General features: G+C 37.4%; 2 protein-coding genes across 2 annotated transcripts; one reads left to right on the forward strand and one right to left on the reverse strand.

The window, feature by feature from the left end:
- Nucleotides 1-575: 575 nt before the first annotated feature.
- On the reverse strand, nucleotides 576-929 carry LOC107786167 (calcium-binding protein PBP1-like). Its single transcript, XM_016607619.2, has one exon. The coding sequence runs from the start codon at nucleotides 927-929 to the stop codon at nucleotides 576-578; it is 354 nt and encodes a 117-aa protein (XP_016463105.2).
- Nucleotides 930-1,766: 837 nt separating this feature from the next.
- Nucleotides 1,767-6,662, forward strand: LOC107786171 (putative G-type lectin S-receptor-like serine/threonine-protein kinase At1g61610). The gene is made up of 7 exons (XM_016607623.2): nucleotides 1,767-4,410; nucleotides 4,510-4,617; nucleotides 4,932-5,140; nucleotides 5,325-5,535; nucleotides 5,623-5,860; nucleotides 5,954-6,104; nucleotides 6,185-6,662. Exons 1-7 carry the CDS (start codon nucleotides 3,147-3,149, stop codon nucleotides 6,473-6,475), a joined length of 2,472 nt encoding a protein of 823 aa, XP_016463109.1. The 5' UTR covers nucleotides 1,767-3,146; the 3' UTR covers nucleotides 6,476-6,662.
- Nucleotides 6,663-14,466: the final 7,804 nt, after the last annotated feature.

Here is a 14,466-nt window from a genome sequence, read left to right on the forward strand (position 1 = left end):
CATGTGCCCACAAACTTGCAGGTGGTTGATATCTTAACTAAAGGACTAGGGACGGCACAACATGAAATTTTATTATCCAAGCTGGGAATGTTCAATCTGTTTACATTACATAGCTTGAGGGGGAGTGTTGAAGGTGTCACGTGAGTGGAGTGACAGCTGGATCCTAGCTGGAGAAGAGTTAGTTGAGTAGTTATTAATTAAGTAATTAGGAAGGTAGTTAGGTCGGTTATACTCTGTGTACAGTGCATTGTTTAATATAACAGTGAAAATTCATTTCCTCTCTTTTCCTCTCTGTTCCTCTCAGTCGTGTAAAGCTTTCCACAGAAGCATTCATGGCAGACGCTTAACACAAAATCTAACACAGGTTAAATTTTTGGTGTAAATATGCAATAGCTTCACATTATTCGAAATTTGGAGTCGAATTGATTGCTTATGAGCTATCAGACAAAGGGACTTGTTCGAGTTCAAGTTGCAGATCAAGTGTCACATTTTAAAATCAAATGAAACATTACATGTGAATCAGCATATCAAGATCAGAAAATAAGAAGAAAAAAAAAAGGATACAGACTGCAACATCACTTATGCTTTTGAGGAGCTTTATGTAACAATTGTTGAGCCACATCTAACAAGTCAGGACTTAATCTAAACATCAAAATACAAAATTCAATCTGATCAAGAGCTCCATCACCATCCATATCTCCTTCCATAAGCATGTTCTTTAACTCAGCTTCACTAAAATCTTGCAACCCCAGTAGCACAGAGTTCTTCTTTAGGCTATCAAGTGTGATCACTCCCTTGTCACCATCCATTAAAATTTGGAAACCTTTGCATAGCTCGTTGATCAGTCCATCTCTTCCTAGCTTTTTGGCCATAATTGGTAGCAAATCTTGAAATTCTAAATGCACCATCTTTGCTTTTCCTGCTTCCATTTCAGCTCAATGACAAAAGCTAGCCGTTGTGCTTGTTGCAGAATTAATGAGTGGATATTTATAGCATGGATGCAATATCTTCTTAAGGAAGTTTTCCGGTGAATTTAAAGACTAAGTCAGATGAAGAATTTCTCTAACTATTACTTGGAACTTGCGTTCAAGCCTTTCAGGATCTTTGCTTGTTTGGAAATTCTATTTCAGACTTGGTCAGTCTTTTCATTCGTCAAAATGCCTTACAAGTGAATTTTCAAGGAAACCAATGATGTGTGTTTGGCACGACGATGGAAGTCATTTTTTAATGAATTTTTCAATTAGAAAATGTTTATAATGTAGGTAGGTAAGTGAAAAATTCAAATAAAATAAAAAAATATATATATTAAAGATTAATATTATTACCAAATTGGAGAGTGTTCTGATGAAATTTGTAAAGATTATAATAATGTCCAAATGTTACACGAAGCAAATATTATGAAGTAAAAAGTTTTATTGATAAGGAAAGTGACTTATTTCCCATTTTTTGATGTAAAATATTTTCCTTGGGAAACATCTTTTAGCACCGGAAAATAACTTTTTCAATAGAAAATATTTTTTTGGAGAAGAACAAAAGTAGGCATGACCATATTGGCTTTATATATATTATTATTATTATTATTATTATTATTATTATTATTATTATTATTATTATTATGATTTTTTAAAGTCAATTCGATGGCCAAGCAGGACCGTCAATTTGATCAAGTCTCCTTTTCCCGGCGTCCATTAATCGATGAATTTGGAAAGTCAGCTCCAATTATCTTCTACTCCCACAAAATCACTTACCCACATTGGATCTCTGTCTTTCTTTTTTGAATTCTTATATTTTTTTTTTCCCTCCTTTAACTTTTAATTCTATCACACTGAAATAGTAATTCGCAAGGCATAATTGGCTTGATGTCCGTGGAAAGGAAGATGGTTGCAATAGATTGATAGCCAAGTAAAAATAATCTAACCAAGATGAATTTTTTGAATATTACAGAGAATTGATATAACCAATACCAACTAATTTGAGATTAAACATACTTGATTAAATTGATTGATCACATTGAAATAATCAGGGGAATGGAATTTGAGATCCAACATTTTCTTGTCAGGTAACATGTTTAATTAACCTAAGAATTGTGTTATTCCACCATCTAACTTAATTGGCTAGTAGTAGCATATAGCATTCACACTTTTTAGCTATGTGGTTTTAGATCTTTACTATTCGTTTTTACTCCATCTCCAACGAACTAAATGTTGAAGGGAGATTTTTCAATTTAAGAATTAGTAGAACATGTAAAATTAGTAGAACATTTTTACACGTTTTTTTTTTTTTTTTTGTTGTTAATGTTGGTTGCTTCCTTTTCATTGTTTCTTGAGCCTAGAGTCTATCAAAGACAGTCTCTCCACCTTCACAAAGACAGGAGTATGGTTTGCGTACACATTATGCTCCTCATACCCCACTTGTGGGATTACACTGGGTTTGTTGTTGTTAATGTTGGTTGCTTCCTTTTCACTGTTTCTTGAGCCTAGAGTCTATCAAAGACAGTCTCTCCACCTTCACAAAGACAGGAGTATGGTTTGCGTACACATTATGCTCCTCATACCCCACTTGTGGGATTACACTGGGTTTGTTGTTGATGTTGTTGTTATCATATATGAATTTCATTCGATGGGAGAATTGCTCTTTTGACGATTAGCAGTTGCTGGAAAAAGCAATAGACAAGATTTGTAAACAGGAACTCCTTTGGGATCATATGAAGTAGAATAAAGCAGAAGTAGTTTAACAAATTACTCTGTGCAGGAAATTCATTACCAAGATTTCCTGCAGTTTTTGGATTTTTCTGAAGCAAGTGTCAGGAAGGGGCATCTAGTGGAGTGACTGGAATTATTAGTTTGTCAAAATTATTATATTCCAGTGGAAGGATTGCAATAATACCAGTTTGATGACTTTTTCATCAATTGCATATTTTCGTTTGTGGAATTTTCAAATATTTGGACTATGGTGGTTGATTAGTTGGGAATGTTTGGCTGTATTACTGGTTTGGTAGAATTTTCAAAGTCTTTTCTTCTTCTTCTTCTTCTTCTGAGATGATGAGATAAGCACATTGATGTCAATTTATGGACACTTGAATGTTCGTTTGAGTGTTCATCTCTTCCCTTGACTTGTCAATACTCTTTCACAACAGGTACTCGGGAATGAAGATATTGTTGGCTGATTTACTTCTCTTATTTTTGTATTTTTATTTAGTTAGCTGCAATAATATTCGTTCAGATGCGTTGTTGCCTGGCAGTTTACTTTCCTTTTCTGCAGGAGATACATTAGTATCCAAACTAGGGAAGTTTGAACTTGGTTTCTTCTGTCCAGGTAATTGCGATAAGCTCTTTATTGGTATATGGTATTCAAACATAAAAACCAAAACTGTAGTTTGGATAGCAAATAGGGACAACCCCATTCGCCCTCCATTTAATAATTCTCATCTAGAGCTGACTGATGGAAACCTACAACTATTGGATACACTTAAAATAAGAGTTTGGAGTACTAATGTATCTATAGCTTCAAAAGAAGATGGCAATAGGGCAGTACTTCTTGACTCTGGAAATTTAGTTTTGACAAATGGCATTGAGATAAAGTGGCAGAGTTTTGATTATCCAACAGATACATGGCTTCCTGGTGCAAGGATTGGATTCGATAAGAGCAAGAACACACTCCAGAAACTTACTTCTTGGAGGAATCTGAATGATCCGGTTACAGGAAAGTACTCTTTGCAATTAGACAAGAATCAAAATGGTGAGTTAGTACTACTAGATAACCGCGTGGAAAACTGGAGGAGTGGGCCTTGGGACGAAGGAGGGTTTGCTTCTCTTGCTGAAATAAAGGGTGTATTCAACTTCAGCTATGATCCAACTAAAGATAGTAAATATATTACTTACAATGTCTTTGGTGAATCTGACATTTCTCGAATTGTCCTAGACTCTCAAGGGCTGATACGTGTATGGTTCTGGTCCAAAGACGATCAGAAGTGGCTATTAGTGTTGCTTGGACCTGCTGATTCTTGTGACCGAATAAACATCTGTGGTTCTTTTGGAATTTGTGACATAAATTCTGCTCCACCCTGTGAATGTTTACAAGGTTATGAGCCGAAGTATAAATTAGACTGGGATATTAATGACTATTCTGGTGGGTGTGTGAGAAAAACTCCAATGCAGTGTGGCAGCAAAAACGTAGGTTTTGTCCATATACAAAATGTAAAACTTCCTGCGTCATCTGAATCAATGCTAGTGGGGAATGATCAGATCTGTGAATATATATGTTTGTCCAATTGCTCATGTAATGCGTATGCTTACAGCAGCGGTGGACAGTGCTTATTATGGAATGGCAATGTGTTCGATCTGAAAAGATTACGTAACAATTCAAGTCAAGTAGAGTTCAACCTTAAGCTTTTTGAGAGCTCCAACAAAGGTTAGCTGCTTCCAAGCTGTATCTTGTTCTAATGTGTGCTTCCTTTCAACCGGAAAAAAATGGTATTTTCCTCCTTTCTTGATATGTCTTATTGTTTAGGAAAGAAGAAACCACTGTTGGTAGCACTAGCAGCATCCATCACTTCAGCAATATTTGTCTGTGGTACATGCTGTTACTTTCTATGGAGAAGACATCTCAGGGAAAAAGGTACATCTCTTTCTTTTAGCATCCATCTCTGTGCTTTATGAACATACTCCATGCTTATTAACAAATCCTAATCTTTCTTGAATGTGGTTAATTTTCGTGTGACATTCTAATTCTTAATGGTTGCTGGTTGAATGACTTAAGTCAATTCTACCTTGACATAACTGCAGGGGATCTATCAAAATTTAGCTTTGGTTTAGTTGATCATGGAAAGGAAACTGTATTCTCATTGTCAATGAGAATAATGGACTAGATAAAAAGTTTAAACTGCGTATGTTCGGCTTCTTCTAAACTAATCTATACCCTTGCCATTTCAGGGATTTTGAGAAAGAAAAAGTTCAGGGAAATGTTACTTGCTGAGTTAGCAACTAACTTGGCAAAACCTGGACATTCCAGTAATAAGGGACAAGAAAAGAAAAGTGACATTGAACTGAAGTTCTTTGAATTACATGACCTGAAAGTTGCGACAGACAATTTTTCCCTCGACAATAAGCTTGGAGAAGGAGGTTTTGGGGCTGTTTTTAAGGTATTGCTACTACATGAGAGAATATATTAACAACCTGAATATCTGCAACACCAAAATCTGCTCACGCTTAAGGAAAATGGAAAAAGCCCCTCTTGAAATGACCAGATGGCATACTGGTTTAAATTTACGTCTTTTTCATATTGAGTTTTCAAGGTGTGATAAATTAGTAGTTTGCGATTTCTAGGGTCAATTACCAGATGGGCAGCAAATAGCTGTGAAAAGGCTATCAACTCAATCAAGGCAAGGTATAAGTGAATTCAAAACTGAGGCCCTTCTCATTGCAAAACTCCAACACAGAAATCTTGTTAGGTTCCTTGGCTGCTGTGTAGAAGACGAGGAGAAAATGTTGATATATGAATACATGCCAAACAAAAGTTTAGACTATTTCATATTCGGTATGATTACTTATCACCTGATTTTGTGTTAACTCTTTCCTCCTGTCAAATAGTGCTTACTGGATAAATTTGATATGAACAACTTAGACGAGAGCAAGAAGTCGTTGCTTGATTGGAAAAAGCGGCATGAAATCATTATTGGAATAGCTAGAGGGATACTCTATCTTCATCAGGACTCAAGACTGAAAATAATACACCGTGATCTGAAAGCCAGCAACATTCTTTTGGATGAAGATATGAACCCCAAGATATCAGATTTTGGTACTGCTAGAATATTTAGTGGAAACCAAAATGAAGCTAAGACTCTTCGAGTTGTTGGAACATAGTAAGCAAACAAATACTACAAGGGATTTTTCCATCACATCCTTACCATTTACCAATACTTTGCATACTCATTATAACCCCTTTTTCTGTGCAGTGCCTATATGTCACCTGAATATGCTCTAGCTGGTCTGTTCTCAGTAAAATCCGATGTTTTTAGCTTTGGCGTTATGTTATTGGAGGTCATTAGTGGAAAAAAGAACAGGATATCTTATAACAGTGATTCCCCTCCAAATTTGATACGGCAGGTAAATTTTAAAGATGCAAGCATTTGAATCTTTATCTATGACTAAAAATCAAAATTCATTTCAATGAACTGCTGCTTCAGGCCTGGGAACTGTGGAATGATGGCAAGGCTTTTGAGCTGATAGATCCAACAATAGTTGATTCTTGTCCCAATGAGGAAGTACTACGCTGTATTCAAATAGGACTATTGTGTTTGCATATCGATGCAGCACACAGACCAACAATGTCATCAATTCTGTTCATGCTAAGTAATGAGGCAACAGTTCCCTCCCCGAAGCAGCCATTGATTACCCTTACCTCCAACTTGAATACTACAGAAACAACATCATCTTCGATCAATGAGGTGACAATTACAGCACCTGATGTTCGTTAGTTGTGTGATATGTTTATGTATTTCTGTTATATGTTGTCCAAACATTCAAGTTGGCACTACTTCCTAAAGTATGAGGTAATCTTCCATGACTCAATGCATTAAATTAGAATAGAATTTGATATAACAAATGATTGTACTTTGACACTGCTCCTCAAAGTAAAGAATAACATATTATTTTGATTTCAAGCACAAAGAGAGAATGAAACTACAATGCTCTTATATCATGAACTTACATTTATTGTTATACTTACATTTATCTATCTCATAATCCTTTTTCAAAATAAAAATAAAAAATAAAAATAATCCTTTTTCAAAAATAAAATAAAATATATATCTATCTCATAATCTTACTACAAAACAAAAGTCAAAATCTTAAAGCAACGCTTCAAAAGATTACTTACATATTGTCTAAGTTGCTCGGACATGGGTGCGGATGTAGAGGTCGGATCATTCGAGATGTAAATTTTAAGATTTGGGGATACAGTCCTAGTGTGGATACGGGTGCGGGAATCCGACTAAAAATAATTCAAATAAATAAAAATATAAAAATATCTCTAAATTATGAAAAAATTTGTGGAATACTTACGTATAGCTTGTAAATTGTGAATTTCTTTTTTATTCTCAAGTTGTAGATAAGTAAATGATTGATTTCCTAGATAAGGTATACTATTTTCTTCAAATTTACCCTATTTTTGGTTCTGGTTTCTGGAATTAAATTGCATCTCGTCTCACATTTTTCCGTCTATCGGGGTCAAAGTACAAAGAGCGCCATTTAATTCACAGATAAAGTAGAAACCTTATGCAGTTATGTTTCTCTTCTACTCACAAAAACAGAACTATTTACCCTTACCTACCAATTTACTTTTCTACCCGTCAAACTAATTACCTTTCCTACATATTGTAGCTTTTGGGGGTAACTTCCTCTTTTTTTTCCTTTTCTTTTTTATTTCTCAGCTTCTTGTCTTTTTTCTTCCTTTCTCCTTTACTTTTTTCTCGTTTTCTTCTCCTTTTTTTCTGTATATTATTTTGGTCCAAATCATATTATTATTATTATTTTCATCATAATTTAACTTCACACTCAATTTTGGCTTTTTTTTTTCTTTTGTTTGTTTTTTATTTCTTGTTCCTTTTCCAATTTCATTTAACTCCCCTTTTTATATTCTTTTTCTCTTCATAATCTAATTTCATTTACTGTTTTCACTATTTTTTATTCTTCTTCTTTTTTATACAATAAGAAAAGATAACTGATATAGTAAATATTTGTTCACCTTTATTTTTAATATAACTAGTATAATTTACCTTTTGTCTTTTTTTTTCATTTTTTTAATTCAATTATTAAACTGAAATAATATCAGTTGTCACTTGATCTAATTTACTGAATATGAATATCACACTGACTGCTGCTGAGCACCATAAATTACATAATCAGATTCTAAGAATCAACACGTGATTGCCATACAAACCTTGCCTCCTTCCCTATGAATATCAGTATACACTCTACCATAAGCAATAACACAACCAGTTATGGAACAAGAAAACACAATCTTTAACCACTAAATCTCCATATATACTAGTTAGAATAGAAATGATAATAAAATATTAAAAAATGCAATAAAAGTATAAATAGCAAAAAAGATTTCTAGTACCATATGATACCAATATGGTATACATATATACCCACATAGTATATGATTGCTCTAGGATATTGCTACAACTATCTGTGACTATACAACTGTACCAAAACATTAAAGGATGCAATAAAAATAGGAGAAAATTACATGCTCGCATTGCAAGCTAAATATTCGCAAAGCAACTTGCTCATTCCGTATATGATCTTTGACTACTCAATTCAGAATTAGTGGAAGTTTGTTTCCAATATGATCAGCAAAGCAACCATCCAAACTTGGGCAGCATTCATACAACCAAATTTGCAAAGCCAACGGGAGCTACCGAGCCTATAAAAGAAAGCTTATATTGAAACTTGTTGGAACATGACTCAATTGTAGCGTTATAAATATCTATACTCTAAGGATAATTATTAAAATCATCGCACTCAACCAAGTCAATGTAAGACCGTGAAATAATCGTTATTTTGATCATAGAAATTAAAAAGGTGTTCACAAAATAAAGAACTACTATCTTCACTGCATCATTATCGGACTCCCATTTTCTTTTCATAAAACAGTCTTCTAGTTGGGTCCATGTCATAGATGAAGTCCCAAAATATTTTGAAATCATCCTATTCTCTGATGGGCTTTCTATACTTATTCCACTACGGATACAAAAGGACAGAAAAGGGATTCAACAGCAGCACCGTCTCTACGAAGTGTTCACCCAAATCAAAACGCAACCTAGAATCGCTCACTACAAACCGCATCTCGTCTTTCACCTCATGATGTACTTTCCTATAGTAAGTAAATGGTGCATAACTCGAATCTGCACAATGACTTGTGGCAGATCCATAAAATATCCAAAGCATATTTTCCTAAACATCTGAAATTGCTTCTTTGTTAACTTCTCTTTCAACTCACGAATGATGTTACAGTTGGTATCCAATCTATCTTTGGTCTGTAATCTATGTCTATCGGCACAAGAAAATCCCAACACTGCAAAACATGTTCATATAAATAATTTTAGAATAGAATTCACTTAAAAATGCATCTAAAACAAACAAAAATGTTCCAACTACCATTGACGAGCGCAAAACACGCATTTAAATTGTGCTCGCTAGTCAAAGATAGTATAGTATAATTATCGTATCCACAGGGATTGAATTTAAACAGTATTATCGTAGTTTGTAGCTAGATTGCTATCCAAGAGGATTAACAGTTGGGATTTATATAATTAATAATCTAAAATCTACAGCTATTTGACTAATAACAATCACAACAAAGGCAAGCAAGGAAGTTATCAATGAGAGAAAATAGGATTTTGACGGAATAAGTGCAAGATAATTATCTCGGATTTAACTCTAGATAATTCACTTCTAATATTCAAGCGAGTCTCTCGAATTTACTTAATTATCAGTACAAATGTTTAGTAGAAACTCCTCTCTCGATTAAGTTTCAACCTCACAATATGAACCAATTTAAGCTCTGTGAAGATATGCAAGAATGATTAGTGGATCGGTTTTTAGGAAAACCTCTTTCGATTATTATCCTAACTAGATTTAATCAATGATTCAACTAGCCTCTTTCGATTACTTAGAAGAATCTATGAACTCAATCAACAATATAGTTATCACAACCCAATTCTCCCTCCGTAAGACGTCGTGACGGCACCTAGTCTCTACGACTAGGTAAGCCTAACAAAATGCGAAAATAAAATATGGAAGTAAAACTTAACAACTAACTGCAACAGATAACTAAATAACTGGTAACAATGTCGATTGGCTTGTACAATAACCAGCACTCTAGTAACACACAATATTCCCAAAACCCGGAACATCATAAGTCACAAGCTACAGAAGGAAACTAGTATCTCTATACACTAGAGTCTAATAAAAGAAGTACGGAAGGTAAATGACATAGGATAGAATAGAGGGGGACTTCGAGGTCTGCGAAAGCGGCAGATGTACCTTGAAGTCTCCGTACAGTAGCAAGCACTCTCAGCTAATAGCGGGGCTGATAAGAAGCACCTGGATCTGCACACAAAACATGTGCAGAAGAGTAGCATGAGTACACCACAATGGTACCCAGTAAGTGCCAAGCCTAACCTCGGTAGAGTAGTGACGGGATTAGGTCCGGGCCCTACTGGGATATAATAATAAGACAGATGATATAATAGAATAAAGTAAAACAGAGAAATTAACAGAAAGAATTCACAGAGAAATAACAACACAGTACAATGAGATGACAACAGGGGCGCTCCCGAGATACCGTCTCATAGTCCAAAAAGTAAATACTCAACAGAGGATCTCCCGAGATACCGTCTCGTAGTCCCAAAAGTAAATATGCGAGAAGATATCCCGAGGTATCGCCTCGTAGTCTCCAAAGTAAATGTGCAGGAGGATCTCCCGAGGTACCGCCTCGTAGTCCCAAAAGTAAATATGCGAGGAGATTTCCCGAGGTACCGCCTCGTAGTCTCAAAAGTAAATGTGCAGGAGGATCACTCGAGGTACCGCCTCATAGTCCCAAAAGTAAATATGCAGGGAGAACTCCTAAGGTACCTCCTCGTAGTCTCAAAAGTAAACACACAGCTCAACCGATAAATACAAAGTTAACAGCGAGAATTCTATAGTCTAAGCTGATAACGATCAAGGAAAAGCATGAAAATCAACTAGACATGCTGCACATAGTTCAAATAAACAGTTAAAGCACGTAGACATACGATATTAGACTAAGCAGGATAACTACACATGCTGGTATAACTCAATTAAGATGAAAATAGGTTACTACTCAGTAAAAATTTGGTTTTACAACAAATAGCCCATGCACATACTCGTAACCTCACGTATATAGCACTCACATATCACAACAGTACCAAATCCTAAGGGGAATTCTCCTACACAAGATTAGGCAAGTCACTTACCTCGAACCAAGCTCAATAAATCAGTAAGAATGCCCTTTCCTCGATTATCCGACTCTGAATAGCCCAAATCTAGCCAGACATAATTACATACCATAAATACAACTATAATAGACTAATCTAATTAATGAAATCAAGACTTTAACAAAAAATTTGAAAATCGTTCTAAAAAGTCGACCCGGGCCCACGTCTCAGAATCGGGTAAAAGTCACAAAATACGAACACCCAATCAACCATGAGTTCACTCGTACCAAATTCCTTAATTAGATGATGAAATCAACTATAGATTAGTATAATATAACCATAAACAAGTTAAGAATCATTACCCCAAAGTTCTTTCTGGAAAACCCTTGAATTATCGCCTTAATCCGAGCTCTCAAAGTCCCAAAATTGAAAATGGGATAAAACCCTCGAACTTGGCCCTTTCTGCCCAGCGATTTCGCACCTCAAATTTTGCACACAAGTCATATTTGACATTACGGACCTACTCCAACTTCCGGAATCGGAATTCGACCCCGATATCAAAAAGCCCACTTCCGGTCAAACTTTCCAAAAATTCAACTTTCGCCATTTCAAGCCTAATTCAGCCATATACCTCCAATTCACAATCCAGACACGTTTATAAGTCCAAAATTACCCAACGAAGCTAATGGAACTGACGAAACTCCATTTCGGAGTCGTCTTCCCATAGTTCTGACTACGGTCAAAATCCTAGAACTTAAGCTTCAGCTTTAGGGACTAAGTGTCCCAAATCACTCTGAAACCACAAATAAAACCTCCCGGCAAGTCACATAAGCAGAAAAATATACAGGAAAAGTAGTAAATAGGGAATCGGGGCTATTACTCTCAAATTGACCGGCCGAGTCGTTACATCCTCCCCCTCTTAAAACAATCGTTCGTCCTCGAACGAGCATAGAGACATACCTGAAGTGGTGAAAAGATGAGGATAACGGTTGCGCATATCATTCTTGGTCTCCCAAGTAGCCTCCTCGCCCGACTGAACCCTATATTGAACCTTCACGGAAGCAATGTTCTTTGACCTCAGCTTTTGAACCTGCCTGTCCAAAATAGCCATTGGCTCCTCGACATAAGATAAACCCTTGTCCAACTGGACTGAGCTGAAATCCAACACATGAGATGGATCGCCGTGATACTTCCGAAGCATAGAAACATGAAATAGCGGATGGATTCCTGCTAGGTTGGGAGGCAAGGTAAGCTCATAAGCAACCTCCCCAACACGACGTAACACCTCGAATGGGACAATAAACCTTGGGCTCAACTTGCCCTTCTTTCCGAACCTCATAACACCCGTTATGGGTGACACTCGGAGCAGGACCCGCTCTCCAACCATTAATGCAACATCGCGAACCTTCCGATTTGCATAACTCTTCTGTCTGGACTGGGCTGTGCGAAGTCGATCCTGAATCACCTTAACCTTCTCCAGAGCATCCTGGACCAAGTCTGTGCCCAATAGCCTAGCCTCGCCCGACTCGAACCAACCCACTGGAGACCGACACCGCCTACCATACAGAGCCTCATACGGTGCCATCTGGATGCTCGACTGATAACTGTTATTATAGGAAAACTCTGCAAGTGGCAAGAACTGAACCCACAAACCTCCAAACTCTATCACACACGCACACAATATATCATCTAATATCTGAATAGTGCGTTCGGACTGTCCGTCCGTCTGAGGGTGAAATGATGTGCTCAACTCTACTCGAGTACCCAACTCATACTCTACAGACCTCCAGAACTGTGATGTAAACTACGTACCCCGGTCAGAGATAATAGATACCGGCACGCCATGAAGCCTGACAAACTCGCAGATATAAACTCGAGCCAACTGTTTGGAAGAATAGGTAGTCATCACAGGAATGAAATGAGCTAACTTGGTCAGCCTATCCACTATCACCCAAACTGCATCAAACTTCTGTTGAGTCCGTGGAAGCCCAATAACGAAATCCATAGTGATCTGCTCCCATTTCCACTCTGAAATCTCTAACTTCTGAAGCAATCCACCCGATCATAATACTCATAATTTACCTGCTGGCAATTTAGACACCGAGCCACATATTCCACTATGTACTTCTTCATTCTCCTCCACCAGTAATGCTGCCTCAAGTCCTGATACATCTTCACGGCACCCGAATGAATGGAATACCATGAACTGTGAGCCTCCTGGAGAATCAACTCACGCAAACCATCTACATTGGGCACACATAGCCTGCCTTGCATCCTCAGTGCACCATCATCTCCAATAGTGACCTCCTTAGCATCACCGTGCTGAACCGTGTCCTTAAGGACAAGCAAATGAGGGTCATCATACTAACGCTCCCTGATACGATCATAAAGAGAAGGCTGAGAGACAACACAAGCCAACACTCGACTCAGCTAAGAAATATCCAATCTAACAAACTGGCTGGCTAAGGCCTGAACATCCAACGCCAATGGCCTCTATGCTGCTGGTAGATATGCTAAGCTCCCCAAACTCTCCGCCCGGCGACTCAAAGCATCGGCCACCACATTGGCCTTCCCAGGATAGTACAAAATGGTGATATCATAATCCTTAAGCAGCTCCAACCACCTTCGCTGACGCAAGTTAAGATTCTTCTGTTTGAACAGATACTGCAAACTCCGGTGATCGGTGTAGATCTCACAAGGGACACCGTATAAATAGTGCTGCCAAATCTTCAAGGCTTGAACAATAGCTGCTAACTCAAGGTTGTGGACGAGATAGTTCTTTTCATGCACCTTCAGTTGTCTGGACGCATATCAATCACCCTACCGTCCTGCATCAACACCGTGCCGAGAACAATCCGTGACACATCATAATATACCGTATAAAATCCCGAACCTGTAGGCAATACCAATATTGGGCTGTAGTCAAAGCTATCTTGAGCTTCTGAAGGCTCTCCTCACACTCCTCTGTCCATCAGAATGGAGCAACCTTGTGGGTCAGCCTGGTCATAGGTGTTGCAATAAATGAGAAACCCTCTACAAATTGACGGTAATACCCCGCCAAACCAAGAAAACTCCGTAGCTGAGGACGATCTTGGCTAACTTTGTACTGCTTCCACCTTCTTCGGATCCACCTTGATCCCATCACTCGATACTACATGACCCAAGAATGTCACTGAGTCTAGCCAAAACTCACACTTCAAAATTTTTTCATATAACTTCTTTTCTCTCAAGGTCTGAAGCACAGTCCTCAGGTGCTGCTCATGATCCTCCCGAGTCCGGGAGCACACCAGAATGTCGTCAATAAACACAATAACGAATGAGTCAAGATAAGGCCGGAACACACTGTGCATCAAGTGCATAAAAGTTGCTGGGGCATTGGTCAACCCAAAAAATATCACAAGGAACTCGTAGTGACCATACAGAGTACTGAAAGCAGTCTTCGGGATATCTGGTTCCTGAATCTTCAATTGATGATAGCCTGAACGTAATTCAATCTTGAA

This window comes from Nicotiana tabacum, chromosome 17 (assembly GCF_000715075.1).
Source record: "Nicotiana tabacum cultivar K326 chromosome 17, ASM71507v2, whole genome shotgun sequence".
NCBI lineage: Eukaryota > Viridiplantae > Streptophyta > Magnoliopsida > Solanales > Solanaceae > Nicotiana > Nicotiana tabacum.

Excerpts from the sequence above, each read along its gene's own strand:
- LOC107786167 (XM_016607619.2), bottom strand. The coding sequence starts at position 929 with ATGGAAGCAGGAAAAGCAAAGATGGTGCATTTAGAATTTCAAGATTTG.
- LOC107786171 (XM_016607623.2), top strand. The coding sequence starts at position 3,147 with ATGAAGATATTGTTGGCTGATTTACTTCTCTTATTTTTGTATTTTTAT. Across the intron at positions 4,411-4,509 it reads TTTTGAGAGCTCCAACAAAG|GAAAGAAGAAACCACTGTTG; the intron begins GTTAGCTGCTTC and ends CTTATTGTTTAG. Across the intron at positions 6,105-6,184 it reads CTCCAAATTTGATACGGCAG|GCCTGGGAACTGTGGAATGA; the intron begins GTAAATTTTAAA and ends CTGCTGCTTCAG.